The sequence below is a fragment of the Salvelinus fontinalis genome, chromosome 11 (assembly GCF_029448725.1).
Source record: "Salvelinus fontinalis isolate EN_2023a chromosome 11, ASM2944872v1, whole genome shotgun sequence".
In the NCBI taxonomy this organism is placed as follows: domain Eukaryota; kingdom Metazoa; phylum Chordata; class Actinopteri; order Salmoniformes; family Salmonidae; genus Salvelinus; species Salvelinus fontinalis.
Window position 1 is genome coordinate 12901436 of NC_074675.1, and position 15352 is coordinate 12916787.

Genomic DNA, 15352 nt, shown 5'->3' on the forward strand with positions numbered 1-15352 from the left:
ACACACACACACACACACACAGAGAGAGAGATACACACTCAGAGACAGACAGAGACACACAGAGACAGAGACACACAGAGACAGAAAGAGCTTAAGGCCGTAAGGGGGAGATATGGTCGACAGACACAGACAGATGACAGGCCCAATTAAAGTGAATGAGGAAGCGGGGGAGAAAGGATGAAATAAAAAAAAGAGTGGGTGAGAAAGAGATGGGAGGGGAGATGACAGCAGCAGACAATGGAGGAGAGGCAGAGAATGAGTGAAAAGGAGAATAGAGAGAGTAAGAGAAGGGTGAGATGAATCATGAGATGTTGGTTTGGGCCTGAAGACGGTATACTCACTCTGAGCCTGCAGCCATTTCCAGGTATGAGGTGTCTGCTGTGTCCACCCCTACAGGGATCACTATGCTCATGACGTTCTTTGCTGATCAATTCTTGTTCTACTGAGTCCAGAGCATGGGAGTCCAAAACACTGAGGCATGCCAGCCACAGCACTCATTGCAGACATCTAAGTGCATCCACAAGGCCTGCCAACACACAGAGGGAGAGAGACAACAAGGGAGTTAGCATGGTGAAAAGGGGACAGTCACCTATCTGAAACTAGATCAGACAGACTGAAAACTGGGGTATTTCCAGGAATCACCATGATTCATAAATTCAGCTGTGTGAGATGCAGGGTACTTGCTAACTGCTAGTGACATGGAAAACGAACAGCATGATGGGAATTTCCCTAGTAAAGCTCTCAAAGAGAACCCTCGCCCACCTCACTGGCTACCTGAGACATTAATGGTTGTAAGGGGGAAGAGGAGCAATATACACAGACTGCCAGGAATGCAGGATGCTGCGGTGGCAGTGTTCCACCACAAGGGGGTGTGAGAGAACACAGAGCTCTGCCTGGCGGCCATTGATGGAGGGGAAAGAAAAACGCAACACTGAGAGGCCATCTTTTCACAGAGCAATATTGTTCTATTGAGCAGAACAGCACGCACGCACGGCACACACATACACTCTCGCTCTCTAAAACACAATCCTTTAACGATGTAATTAGAGCTGTCACAAGCCCCTGGCTGTCTGGATGTGAAAGCCAGTGTTAAATAGGCATCTTGTCTCACTCTCCCCCTCTCACACTGTTTGTTCAGCATTGCAGGTGGACAGAAGATGCATAGAAAGACTAAGTCAATAATTAACTCCATTAGGTGTCAGACAGACTGCAGCCTCTCTCGGATGAAGAGAGAAGTAGTACGAGGGACTAAATCGTAGGTTGACAGACAGAGGTAGCCACTCCCGCTAACAGGCAATAACAATGCTATGTACATAGATTAAATAGACCTGTCCCAATTAGCCTATACACAAACAGAGGGTGGTAATGTACAGGCTATTATAGCTTATAGCCTACGTAATGCAATGCATGTGTCCAGACAGGGGCATATGGGCTGGCCCTGATACTGAGAGCACAGCGTTGTTGATAAGTGGGATTAGTGGGAGGGACACATGCCCAGACAAAATAGGATGGAGTTCACACCTCTGTGTGTGCGTGCACCAGCCCTATAGCAAAGAGAACTCTCATCTCAAGACACATTGCTATAAAAATCTGAACATTTCAGGTTTACTAGACCACTGAAACATTTTTACAGTCCCTTTAAACAGCAGGGCCCATATCACAGCACAGCTTTGTGTGGCTCAATTAACAATAGAAACCGATTGTTGGCCAGACCACTGAAATGACATAAAACCCCTTTGTGGTATTTCAAAGGCTCACTATGTTTTGGTGTAGTAAAAATCCCTTCCTTCGGAAACAGGCCGTCTGTTTCCAAGAGTTTTGCTGTGATCGTCTCTGCCTCTGTCAGGGAATCCTGCTGTCACTGCTCAGGAATGCACACACGCATGCTCAGCTCACAACGCCCCCCCCCCCCCCCCCCCCCCCCCCGCACAGACAGATAAACCAAACCCCCTCTCCTTCTAGACCCTTGCACACATTCCTTTGCTGGGAGGCACCCAGGGGCGCAAGCACACACACAGCTACAGGCACTGCACCGGGGGCCAGAAACATTCAAGACACACAAAAGGGGGGGTTGGAAAAAAGGCTAACGAGTACAGTACAGCATTCCTGACTAAATCTGAGTGCTGTGACTGCCTCCGACGCTCCTCCCACTTCCTTTAGTGGAGCCGTCTGTCACACGGGACCAACATGCCAAAAAAAGCAGAGGAAAAAGACAAACGCTCCCTCCACCTCGCTCCTTCTGCCCTCCCTCGCTGTGCCCCATCCACCCCACCCCCGCCGGATCTCTCTCCTCCCTGCACTTCCTAAATAAACCTCAGAGTATGGAAGGGAAGGGGAGTGCCGCAGACAGGGCTGCTAATTACAAAGAGAGAGAGAGCGAGAGAGGCTGTGAGACAGGCTGAGAGAGGCTGTGAGACAGGCTGAGAGAAATATCCAAAGTAAGAATTGGCAATATGTACATTGTTACATCATGCAAATTGAATTGAGAGATAGAGAAAGGCTGAGAGAGAGAATGGTGAAGGGGAAAGGGGAGAGTACAAGAGGGAGATGGGGGAGAGAAAGACAAAGCAAAAAAATTATAATGGCAGAACACTAGCTAGTCAAGCGAGGAGGAAAGCTATAGCTCTCTTGTCCCCCACTCCCCCTTTCGTTCTGAGGTTCTCTCATCACGGATCTCACAGCGCTGCAGGGAGCCTTCCAAATGATCCATCTACCCTCTGTTTGGGAAAGCGGTGGGGGAGGCGCCCAAACTCCTGTATGGGCACTAGGGTTCCTCTAGCACAGGCACAGCAGCCTTCTGAGACTGTGGGAGAGTAGAGCAGAGACGAGAGCTGGGCCCACTCCCCTCCCTCTTCTCATTTGCCCTCCTCCCTTTCCCAATCTCCCCTCCTCACTAAGGCCATAGTCACATCATTGTGTGGGGGAATAACTTTCCTTTTCAGACAGACCAGTCACTCTACTAAATTCAGCAGGGGAAACTCACACACACGCTCCCTCGTGCTAGGCTAGTTGGAGCCACCGTACGTCAGAGCTTGTTTTCATTGAGGCTCTTTGGGCCAAGTCTCAGTGTTTGATTTTGAGCCGGGAGAAGAGAACGATGGACATAAAGACGGGCTTCTAACTGAAGCTGCGCTCCTCCTTCCCTCTAAGTTCCCAACAGAGAACTGAAGTGACTTCACACCATCCCCATAGGCTGAGTCATCGCAGCAGCCAGCCATGAGCGCGCACACACACACACAAAATAAAGACACTCCTATACACTGGAAAAAGGCACCATTAGAATGTCACAACCCTTCCTTTCACAGTGCCCAAACAGGGCTACTCTCTGCAGCAGCTGTCCTTCATTAATCACTGTGCCCAAGCTGCCAGGGCTCCCTCTGTGCTTTAACTCTGAAGGTGAAACCATACATCAATAATACAGGACATTAGAGATGTAGGCCTACATTGTGTGTATAAGATTGGGCGCCACTAGCAGCGAATAGACAAGTTCCACTGTGGTGTTTACCCGTTGACCACCTATAGCGCAGCAGAAAACTGCACTAAAAGGCATTGGAGAGAGAATGATATTGCATTGTCCACATCCACGCTCTGCAGAGCACACTAACCAGCAGACAATGGCCCCAGGCCAGCACTGTGTGTGCGAGAGAGACAGTGTGCCCTAGAGGCTACTCTACACACATCAGCCTACACACTTTGGGCTTGTACCATGTCAAACAAACACACACAGGGGGTAAAGGAGGGATCTCCCATCTCAGGTGCAGGGTACAGCCAGCCAGCCAGGGTTTTCAGTGCAGTACATCCAGGTTCTGACAGCTGGTTTGGGGCAGCCCTACTCTCCCTCTGTACACCCTCCTCCACTCCCTAACACAGCACGGCCCCATTTGACATTCTTAAATTTGATAAGGATGACCGACGACAAACAAAATCATAGATTTGCGTTGAGCTCGCATGTCCACCTGTGTGACTCAGTCGTGTCTATATTAGGAAAGAAAGGCCAACTAATCAAACCAAATAAAATGAGACTGACCTGCTCAAATGCCTGTGCCTGGCGTTAATCGTAGAGAAATTGGGGCGCAATTATCACAATTGCAACATTTAGTTAAAAATTAGGCCTAGTTTTTTTTGCCCATATCGTGCAGCCCTACATGGCAGTGTGGAAATGATCTCAAATGAGAGCAGGAAATGCAGAAATTGATAAAAATGCAGGAAATTGTTTTATACTGTTTTCAACCTCATCCAAAAATATTCTGAATGGAGAAAGACTCATTGAAATCACCCTAGGGCCTCACACTACTCAAAGCTAATTTACAACTTTTTTCTTTTTTTAAACACTAAATACCATCAAAAATTTGAAAAATAAAGTGATATGATATTTTGGCCATATTGCCCAGCCCTGGTCAGAGACACTCAAGCCCCATTACAGCACAGTTCCATGATCAATCACCACATTCACCCTCGCCTCCACTAAGTCTGCCCGGTACCCAGCGTGCCCTGCACTAAGTAAGTAGTGTTAGCATGTAGCACAGCAACGGGAAGTGGGCGGGGCTAGGGAAGCATCAGGCCACCTATTTGGGAGGTAGTCTAACTAGTGAAAGGCCCATTTAACAAGGGATCCATTACAGCCCAACACTGCAAAAACAGTTTACCTGAACCCTGTTTCCCTCTCCACCTCTTGTGTGTGACCTACACGACCGTGCTGGGCCCCAGAGCAAGGCCAGCCTCCCATGAGGACACTCTAGCTCTACACAGAAAGGGAGGACACTGGAGGCTTAGAGCCAGGCAGCCCCACGGGGTAAAACTACCTAGGCTTGCAGTGTACTGTTGTCAGCCAGCTATATCTATACAGAGGATAGTTTCAGGATGGAGTCTGTTGTTCTCCAGGGACAGAGGGAGCAACACAAACACAAGTGGCACTCTTTACAGTGGAGGATGAGGCAGGCAGAGAGGAAGTCAATAGATTCTCACTAGCCCCATTGAGCTGTGGCCTTCTTCTGTCTAGAGAACTAGAGAATGCAGTGTGAGTCAGTGTGTGAGGCGCTACGAGACCGTGACATGGTTATGGTAGCATGACGTCTAGTACCAGGACAGATCAGAGGCCACTGTCCCTTTAAGAGAAAGAAGAGGTAGGTGACTGTGGATTGTGTATTATATACCAGCCTCTGATTAGACACAGCAGGCCCGCTCTCATCCAGTATTTATAACATGTCCGCACAAAAGTGAGATTTGTTTTGCGGAACTCAGGGAGGCAAACATCAAGGGAAACAGTTTTTTACTGTGCCAGCTACATCCATACACACAGGCCTCGTTACTTGTCAGAGGTTTCCAGCCTGCAGTTGTTCTGACGAACGGAGCGGTTCAAACCAGTGTCTATTTTACTTCCCGGCAGGGGCCCAAGTCTCCCAAGGTCTCTCTGCACCTAGGTCTCCACTGCATGAGTGACATCAAAACGTATCGTGACATCATTCATTTGGTGGAGGATGAATCCCACTACGCAAACCTAAGCTGTGGAAATACTAGAGGGAGCAGCGTACAGCAGTCTGAGGCCTCACTTTACCCCCACTGTTGACAAGCATTTGTGAAACAAGCACCTGTGTCCGTGAAAAGAAAGATCAGGAGTCACAAGCAAATGAGTGCCTGTATCAGAGTGTCAGTCAGTCAGCTGTGGCAGTGACGATAGCCGACACAGCCCTCTCACTAGGCTCCTCTAGAGAAAGAAAGAGAGCAGCTGCACAGGCTCACTGTGGGGAAAACTGAAAACACCTCTGCCTCCAATGATTTGGCCTCCTGTCCTCAATTGGCAGAGGGGGAATTAACATAACCCTCGCCTCATAAGGACACAGAAGCCTAATTGGTGCCGTCCTGGTGAACCAAAACAGAATAGATTAATGGCCGTCTCTCTCGGCAGTCTCCATCCAAGATGGCCACAAATCCAGATAATTTTCTGTTCATGTAAGGAGGAGTGTCGTCTTACAAGGCTATGGCAACATGGGGTCATGAGGAAAAAGGAGGAGAGAAAAAAAAACACTGGGCGACTGTCTCAAACTGGCATTTCGACAGAGGCTGCCAAAGTTTGCGCCACAGAGAAGTATCCAGCTTCTTTAGTTTGTCTCACAGGCCAGTAGGGAGGGAATTTAGCAGTGTAGAGCTGCCTGCCTCACACCATCCCAAAGCTAGAATCACCACCAGGGGACTGAGCCACACTACTGGGAATGGGGCCTGAGCTGATGGAAAAATGTCACAACACATGAAAGGAAAGACATGCATTGTCAGGAGAAGATTGTTTGGGCAAACTGGAGTCGCGTGTACGTGCGAGGTGTAGCCAGGCAAGTTTAAAAAGCCTTGTTGTGGCACTGGGGCTCCTTCTCATTTCTATAATGTGTGATATAGAGCTGAACTTTCAACACGATCACCAAAACAGACAAAAAAACTGGCCATTTATTTTCATTGTTGGGTTATTTGATGAAGGGCATCTGTTCTGAGCCTGTGAGGAGCTGAGAGGGGGAGGGGCAAGAGGAGGGCAGCAGGTCTTTGTCAATGTCAAAGGGAAATAACCAAGTCACAGCTGTTGTTTCATTCCCCCTTCACAAAACTCAACGCATCTGACCACCAGGTAGGACTTGGGAAACAGCCTGTTGTTTATCTATTCATGAATTTAATGTGAATTGGGCCAATTTTCTGAATTGGAAAATACGATTGAGACAAAGTAGCCTATGTTCCAAAGAGCTAGACCTAACCACACTGAAATCTTCCTAGCTAATTTAATGACCGTTTCTTGTACTAGTCATACCCGAACACTGGTAAATATTACACAAGCACATAGTTCCAGCCATAATGACACACACCATGGTTGTTGTGACCTGCTTGTTCTATGGTTCATATCCACAATCAGTATAATGCTTTCCCCCTCAGTTGAGCTGACCTTTAGATAATCACTACTTATTAACTACATATACATGCTTACCCCATAAAATAGCATTGATGGTTTATGAACCTACAATTCTACCACAGTGAGAGAATGGGTAGCCTAATGATAGTGAGTTATGAGATATTAAAAACGTCCTGCCTAGTCATCATGTTGCTTTCTACAGACATGAGTTAGACTAGTAGCCCACTTACTGTTAAATGTGGTAACTTGGTCCAACTTGTGGGAATGTTTAGTGTTGGACAAAGCATGAGGTCAAAGAAGAGTGGGGGTGACAATAAACCTCATTGTTCTTTATACAAAGTGCTGCGTTCATATCCTGTTATGCAACTCCTCAATATGACAACCTGCTAATAACATAGCCAAATTCAACAACTACAAATCTGAGCTGACGTATATTGCGTTGTAGTAGTATCTGTATATACATCCTGCTCTTCAAATACAATGCATCACGAAGCACAATATTAGCAAAGAAATGTGATTGAACGACATGGGGGGGAACTAATAGCTAACCAGACAGTTGGCCAGTGAATCTCAAACGTATGACCTGACAAGTATTTTTATATCAAAGGCGGACATTGTCACTATTTTAATGTACGACAGAAAGCAGTCCTTGTTAATCTATCCCATTGTGCACTAGCTTGCCCGTGAATGTGTATCGGCGCTGCAGTCAGCTCAGCCGATAGGGGTGTGAAGGGCTGAACATAGCTATTAAATTACCACAACATCAAGCCAAGCCGCCATTTTCATAGCGCTTTTCTAAGGACAGCGAGAAAACCGTGTAACTGGGGGACCCTCGCCACGAGAAGAAAATCCCCAAGAAAGCAATCAATCGTCTTTCAGACATTCTTACTTAAGTATCAATCTGTCGATACCGTTTATGTGTAGTTATTGTTAGAAAAATTGAGAATATCGTCGATAATTTAGCCAGCTGGTTAGCTAACGAGTCATGCTAGCTAGCTGCAATGGCATTCAGAGCAACAAAACGTTGGCTAGCAAGCCTCGGCAAAGGAACCATTTTCTCAAGCTACGTAGCTAGCGGCTAACAAATAACATTGGGCCTCTTCGTCTTGAAAAAATACATATACATAAGTTATTTATTGTATCAATATTTGAAGCTTGTACTACTACCAGACTGCTACATCAGTTGTAATACTTAGCTAGCTAATATTAGCATTCGAACTGCGGTAAACGTCGTTACGCTGGGCAACGAGGGCTTGAACATTGAAAGATTAGCTACCTAAGTTAGTAAAGCAACTTGGCACGTCATGGTGTGAACAATGCTCAAAGTTAACACACTTGCTGAATATACATTCTCGCAGTTTGATTTCACTTTGAGATAACATCGAGACAATCTATTGTAACCAATCGCACAGTTTAAACGGTCAAAAAAGCTATATTGTCAGTGGAGGCAAGATTCTCCGATTTGACTGTCCCCTCCCCCCACGTTTGCAGCAGTTAAACCACATACCCTCTGAATCTAAATTAAGGGATGTAATGCTTTTGTCAACTAGGAACAAAATAGAATGGTGGGTGTTTATCGGTCCAATAGCCGTTTGTTCATCTCGAGACTGAGGAGGCCTCTAGTTTTGAGATATATTTTAAAAAAGCATTTACACAATTGTGGACATGCGATTGAACTTTGATCAGAAAAATAATGCAACTACAATTTCCAGATTATACGTAGTCTTTTGTTATCTAACTGTATATGTAAACAAAAGCCCTGTCAGTGTCCTCTGCGCAACACCACATTTTGTGGACTAGCTGGCTAGTTAATCATAAACGGAAATAAACCTCCATAGGATCAACAAGAAGTGTACTTCCAATCACATATGAAAATCTGTAACTAGATAACGAGCACGGATGTGTTAAACCAAGCCAGTCCAACAAATACTGCAATACAATTCATGATTTACTTGTTCTGTAAGTACAATTTTACCACTAACCTATTGCATGGGAGTATATTGGCAAACTGACCATCCTTTGGGGGCTGGTTGAAAAAGAGAGCGGGGTAGTTCTTCATGCCACCTAGTTAACGTTACGTTCGATTGCAACAGTATACTGACATTGCAGGTATAGCTAACTAGCCAAAATAGTTCATGTTTTAAAAAGTATTGCTTCCCTTTCTCTTCATTAACAATCCAATGTTATTCAACTGCATTAACTAAGTAAGCGTGCTAACGTTTCAGAAGCAGCCAGTTGAATCAAATTCAAATGCGCTAACGTTAGCTAGCTAAACACTGCACTGTCTAACTAGCCAATGCTAACAGTCGCTAGCCAACTAATACAAGCTAACGTTATACCAAAACAATACTATAATTCAGGACTAACATTCTAAGTAAGTGTCTCACTTATATTAAAAACCAACTAATTTCCTACCAGAAAGTTAGTTATTATCAACTTCCATCTAACTATAGCGCCATCAGCATCCACGTAGCTAACGTTACTAGCTACAGTAGCTAGCCATGAGAAACCAAGTCGGCAAGCTGGCTAGGTAGACTAACTTGGTGAGCTCTTGAAACTAAGACAACCCATGAGGTAGTTTTAAAGCGTTTTACTTACAGTTAAGGTCCACTGTAGATACCCTGAATAAAGAAACAGCGACCTGGGTGAGACCCCCGTCGCTAGAGCCTCGCTCTCTACACAACCAAAACAATAGCTACTTCACTCCACACTGCGGCTCTATAAGGTTTAAAAATATTTACACTGATAGCAGTCTTCTTGAGAGACTCCCCCTGCTGTAATTAATTTTCGTTGGTAGTTATAGGAACCCAATAATGACAGACAGTTCCGAACCGTTAAAATTGTGCCCTACCTACGCCGACTGTTGGAAATTAGATCCCCTCTACCCTGTCTCTTTTCCCTTTGCAAAAATGGCGGCCCTGGCAGGACTGCCGTGACTCCGCCTCCTCCAGCCCCATCAACCCCTAACCCGAGCCCCGCCCCTACATTCTCCGGGGTCCACAAGCCCAAGATTACAGGGGCGCCGTGAAATGAGATGGCTACATGCGCGTTCACGCGTCCGTGCCCTGCCTGTTCTGTAGTTTTGTGTCTGTAGTCCAAATCTTGCCGCTATGATGCCACTATGCAGGATTTATGTGAGTTCAGTTGCAACGAGTTGGTTCTAGAATATATATAAATACCCTCTTGTTTATAATCCTAATTTATACAATATGATCTCCAAACTTAATTTATAACAAATGTAAACATTCATAGGATTGATAAGAATCAACATCTCAGATTGTGTGAGTACAGCTTCTCATGCGTTCAGCAACTCATAAAAAATTAATCCATTACCATGAATGGAATAATACCTCTTTATTGTCAATTAAAACATTTCATAAACATTTACATTTTCCTTCAACTGCTTGAAAGATCAAGCAACATGGTGCAACACAAAATTACAATACATGACAGACAATACAAGGCATAGACTAAACTCATGTACATAGTCCTGTATGTGTTTTTTCTTTTCAACATCTGAGAACAATTTGTACACTTTGATGTGTGAGGGGGTAAAATTAGGGTGGTCAGTGCTTGATTTGGGCAGATGTTTACTGGAGCTGCGTACTGACACTTCAGATTATCTACTGCTTGAGCTCCTGCACCTCCTATAGAATATTAGCTCAAAAGTATTGTGGAGCTCCTGCACCTAAATATTAACAGTACCCAAAATGAGTACTGGCACCCTACAGTATTTCAGTCCAAGTCAAGCACTGTGTGTGTAGTCAATGCAGTTTCTTAGCAGCCAAGGACAAAGTCTGGTTGCTTTTATTACTTCCTCTGGAGGAACTTGTTGAATTCTCAGCCCTTTCCCTCCTGTTTCCCACTTCTCTAAACTGCAAAGCAATCTGATGTGCTTTTGCCAACCATATGACCATGATGTCCCGCACAGAGACATTCCATGTACTATATCTATGGTCTGCCATCTCACCATCGCTCATGTCTCAAAGATTCAAGTGTTCTTTTCACTTTTATAGATGATCCTGCTGCAAAATGTGAAACTTTATTAAAATAGTAAAACAAACAGAAAAATATTGTATTGTCACTGAGGTCCATGACACACCTTCTGTATCTGCTACAAATAAAACAAACTCATGAATGGCAATTATTAGGCCCTAGTTACCAGAGTTCGAAATTAGCATCTAAATCTGCTGCCCAAGGCAGTAGGAGGAAACAAATATCTTATGTAACCCACTTACACACGAGCCCATGCTTTCTTTGATTTAACTGAAGGCACGGTGTGTGGCAGGCAATACTGACCAATATCAACACAATCTACAAATGTAAGCATCGTGCTATTGTTAACAAGTACATTTTACTCATAATTGCTGTTACATTATTCCAGTCTTCCAAAAAAAACTGCACTATTATGAATACATGTTACATGTAGGCCTAGTTCAATAATACTGACAACAATGCGTATAGGCTACAATTAAGAGGTCAAGGCAAACGGATCGTTGCATGTGTAAAGTAAAACGTTTCCATGTCCAATTTTCAGAGTATTTCATCCACACAGATTAATTTTCTTCGAGCTAAAGAGGTGCGTCCAACAATGTATCTAAAAATCCGTTGGACATGTCGTGTACGTGTTGTTCGAATTAAGGCTAAAATACAGTGGCTCCTGCGAATCTTCCAATCCTGTTCACATATACAGTCATTGCCTGTTCACATGAAATTACAGTTCGACGTCCCCTCCCCCACTGATATCTAGCCAAACTGCATCCCCGCGCGCACGCGTAATACTGAAATTGAACTCGCAGTTTGCTGGGATTTCTCGTCTGTTGGTTGTATCAGATCGTCTTGACAGAGTAGATGAGCCTTCATAACTGCTACAACTACAATCATTTTCGGAAATCTTATAGCGAACGTAGGTGATATTGTACACCAGTCGTTGGCTATAATACGGTATATATATATTTTTGTACTTGATTCAGAGTGTAGGGTTTTAATTATAACAATAGTTGGAGACGTTATCAAGAAGCAGCCTAGTTGGTTTCCGGGCAGTTTGATTGGGATGAGATTCGGTGGTAAAATATAGCGTTCTCTCGTTTTCGTAAAATGGCGTTCTTGTTTTGATAGATTGACATTGCTCTCAGCCAATGATGCATGAATTGGCCTGTTTTTGCAGAAATGGTTGGCTTCTGATGACATCATTCGGACATCGGTTGTAGGCGGGTTCTGAGCTGTGAGGGGAGAGTGGCGCAACCGGAGAATTTGCAGAGCCAGGCGCCATTAGGGATGAGTCAAGAAAAACAATGCATTAAAATGCAAGATAAATACGGGATGAGCAATTTATTGCTGTTCGACGACAGGAATTACTCAAATTAACTCGCTATTCAACGTATTGTATGCAGATAGCTATAGATCACTTTCCGTTATTTTTGTGAAATTGCAACAACGCAGCTGGTGGCAAATAAGATGGCGCCTGCCGTTAACGATCATGCACGTGCATAAAGCGCACTGACTAAGTAGCGGCACTGCGCGCACTCCCGAGAGGATTGCTGAAACATAGTTTCTGAACCATACTGTACTCGTTTGTCGTAAAGTCGTGTTTGGTCTTGTCAGTTTATACTATATTGTTTATGTATTTCCTATTCTGGCATTTAAACCGAGATGTAGACTGACGAGCCAACTTATCTACATAAGTCGAAACATGGATGGATGGAAAGTAACGGTCAATGTCTATGAAAATGTAAAAGAGGCCAACAAAAGCTGAACTGAACATTGGCATGAAAGGAAATAATCTTTTCTGCAGGACTTTAAAGTAACAATTCGATTACAACTGGATACATTACAACTGATGGAACGCGAAGTTAATTGCTAATTTGATATTTTTGCAAGAGTTTCCCCAAGGACAAAAGCAACTGTCAAACCGCTTAGCTGTCGATAGGGAGCTTAGAGCTTGTCCGCCATGTTGTCCCACTCGGTTCTCAGATTCATTAATCAGTAAATGGCGAATAGACTCTTCACAATTACCCAAGAGAAGAACTGCTCTCTTAATTTAAATGCTCATTAACCATTTGTGCCTGTCTTTTGTCGCTTGATTTTTTTCATTAAACCTGACTGCCGTCCTATAATATCCCTCCACCTTAATTTACTATACTGGATGCAAAACAAATGCACTGCATTTTCTACTACTATGCTACTGGGCACCACTCACCCATGTCATGGAAGACATGTAAACATCAAAGGAAGGAGGTGCATGACGTTCCAACATAAAACCTGTACTCAAAAGGAAGGAAATTGGAAGGACTGCCATGACCACCAAACGTCCTTGCTCAGTTGTCAGTTTCTAAAAGTTTGCACAGAAGCACGCATGCATTAATTCACCATGTCACAACACAACCTTCCAGCATTACATTTTCATATGAAAAATTAAATACACATTTCCCAAATATTTGCTATACGATTCCCTTTTAAGAGTTTCATACATAGATGCATAAACAAATCTACAATAACTACCTAATATACATATACACTTATGTAAAGTGTTTTGTCTCCATCTAGTGTGCAAAAGTGGAAGCAACACGAGTCGATCCGTTTTCTGGACAACCCTCCATCTCGACCAATCATAGCGCTCGTTGTTGGTTGGTCGCCCTCTGTGTCAAGGTGGAACGACATTTTGAGAAAACAACACTGGGGGAAGAAAGAAAAAACGATGTCTTCTTTAGGAAGGGCAATGAGTGTCCTTAGGGCCGGGGCGCAGCTTCTGACACGTGGACCTCAGAAAATAGTAACCCGAAAGTAAGTAGCGTTACTGGTGTTATAAACGTTAGCTAGCTATGTGCTAACGACGAAAGGTTGACTTCAATATCGTCCTTCATAATTAAATAAACATTATCAATCACACGTCAGCTGTACACATATCACTGTCTTCTTAGCTTTAAACATTAACGTTTGGCTATAACTTATAACTAGCTTACAAGTTAACCAACTAGCTAGTAGTCTGACAGAAGGCCTACCAAACAGATGTCCAGAGGTAGGCGCCATGATCAGATGTTAACCCATTGGGTTGTTGGGTTTAATCAAATGTGTAGAGCGTAGCTACATTATACTGGTATACGGTGATAGGATGTATACAGTGATACCATCAGTGCTCTGGTTTTCTGTTAACTTTCAGAGCTGGTGGTGGACCACACATAGAGGCCCAGTACAGGCAATTCCCACAACTCACCAAGAGCCAGACGTTCCAAGCAGAGCTCCTCAGCAGTGCCATGTGGTTCTGGATCCTGTGGCACTGCTGGCATGACCCAGATGCAGTAATGGTGAGTTAAATGTAGATTAGGCTCCTAATCATAGTTATGCCTGGTATGTCCTGTCCGATCTAGTTGTCAGTTCATAGAGTAAAGGATGGAGACAAAGCCGGTGTCTGTCAAGCAGACTTAACCCCATGATGCCTCTTCTCTCAGGGTCACTTCCCATGGCCTGATGCATCCGCATGGACAGATGAGGAACTGGGGATCCCAGCTGACAATGAGGAATGAGGGGCCCTCTACCCCCAGGTGTGCCTTTTGTCCTGTCTACATCAGTCTTCTCCACCGCAGGATCTGTGACGCATCAATAAGAATGTCTGGTCCTCTGATGAAAGATTGTGTCCATCACACAACGGATAGTCATAAATTGTTGGTTTTATACACATTAGGATGGGAAATGGAATGCTTATTCAGTTAGTACAGTAATGCAATTGTGTAGGCGATTGTTCATGCACTATAGCCCTTCTGTATCAAGATGTGTTAATATGCCCATTTCAATTAGGTTCCTTACTGTAGCAGTGGCATGTTTTTTAAGCATTGTTTGAAACCATAGGTATAATTATATTTTAATAGTACTTCTCTATTTCTTGCATTTCTAGACCTTGTGTGTGTGTGCCCAGTCTACCTGGAGGTTAAGGGTGTCCCGAGAGGCTTTGTTGTACATAGACAAATTAAATTTATTCAAAAACATATCTTTGGGGTGTGTACATATGGAACTCAATGACTGTTTTTGAATGTGTATAATAACTCCTTGTTCTAGTTATTTCCTGTAATAACAATAACAGAATCAGTTCATTTTTATATTTACAGGTCATTTTTTAAATGCATTAAGTAACAGTGAGCCAGTGTTTATGGTTTAAATCAAACCATCTGAAGAACGAATGCACAGAGAAGAAACATGACCATTGATAGAAAAAACAAATGCAAATAGATTTGCATGTAAGAGTTTACGGTAAATACTGTACAATGAGAGAACTGCTGCTAATAACAAACCTTGCCTGCAGGCTAGCTCTTGTGCTTGTTATTACACAGACGAGTGGTGAGGACTTGAACATGCAATAAGAGTTAAGGTGTAGTGTTCATGGAAATGTCTGGCAATAGGATTCAACACTATTCTGTGGAGGGGAAGACATGAAAGTAGTGTGATCTTATGTAACAGTATAACTTTAGTACG

The 15352-nt window shown here is 43.9% G+C and overlaps 2 protein-coding genes across 21 annotated transcripts in view; one reads left to right on the plus strand and one right to left on the minus strand.

The window, feature by feature from the left end:
- LOC129865062 (inactive histone-lysine N-methyltransferase 2E-like) overlaps positions 1–9834 on the minus strand; it is a 32155-nt gene extending 22321 nt beyond the window's left edge. For 12 of the 19 annotated variants that reach the window (XM_055937527.1, XM_055937523.1, XM_055937526.1 and 9 more), the window contains exons 1-2: positions 9485–9833; positions 342–526 (exon numbers count right to left, since the gene is read on the minus strand). In XM_055937527.1, the coding sequence (XP_055793502.1) occupies positions 342–412 (71 nt within the window). In that variant the 5' untranslated portion in view covers positions 413–526; positions 9485–9833. Of the gene's footprint in view, positions 1–341; positions 527–8868 lie in introns of all 19 variants that reach the window. The other 7 variants (XM_055937524.1, XM_055937521.1, XM_055937509.1 and 4 more) reach the window with 6 other exon arrangements.
- ndufb2 (NADH:ubiquinone oxidoreductase subunit B2) lies at positions 8742–14870 on the plus strand. Of its 2 annotated transcripts, XM_055937534.1 has the most exons (5): positions 8742–8845; positions 13433–13669; positions 14046–14190; positions 14335–14427; positions 14778–14870. In XM_055937534.1, the coding sequence occupies exons 2-4, from the start codon at positions 13584–13586 to the stop codon at positions 14407–14409; spliced, it is 306 nt and encodes a 101-aa protein (XP_055793509.1). In that variant the 5' UTR covers positions 8742–8845; positions 13433–13583; the 3' UTR covers positions 14410–14427; positions 14778–14870. The 2 variants fall into 2 exon arrangements, with proteins under 2 accessions (XP_055793509.1, XP_055793507.1); XM_055937532.1 differs by having other exon boundaries at positions 8745–8845; positions 14335–14870.
- The last annotated feature ends 482 nt before the right edge of the window (positions 14871–15352 follow it).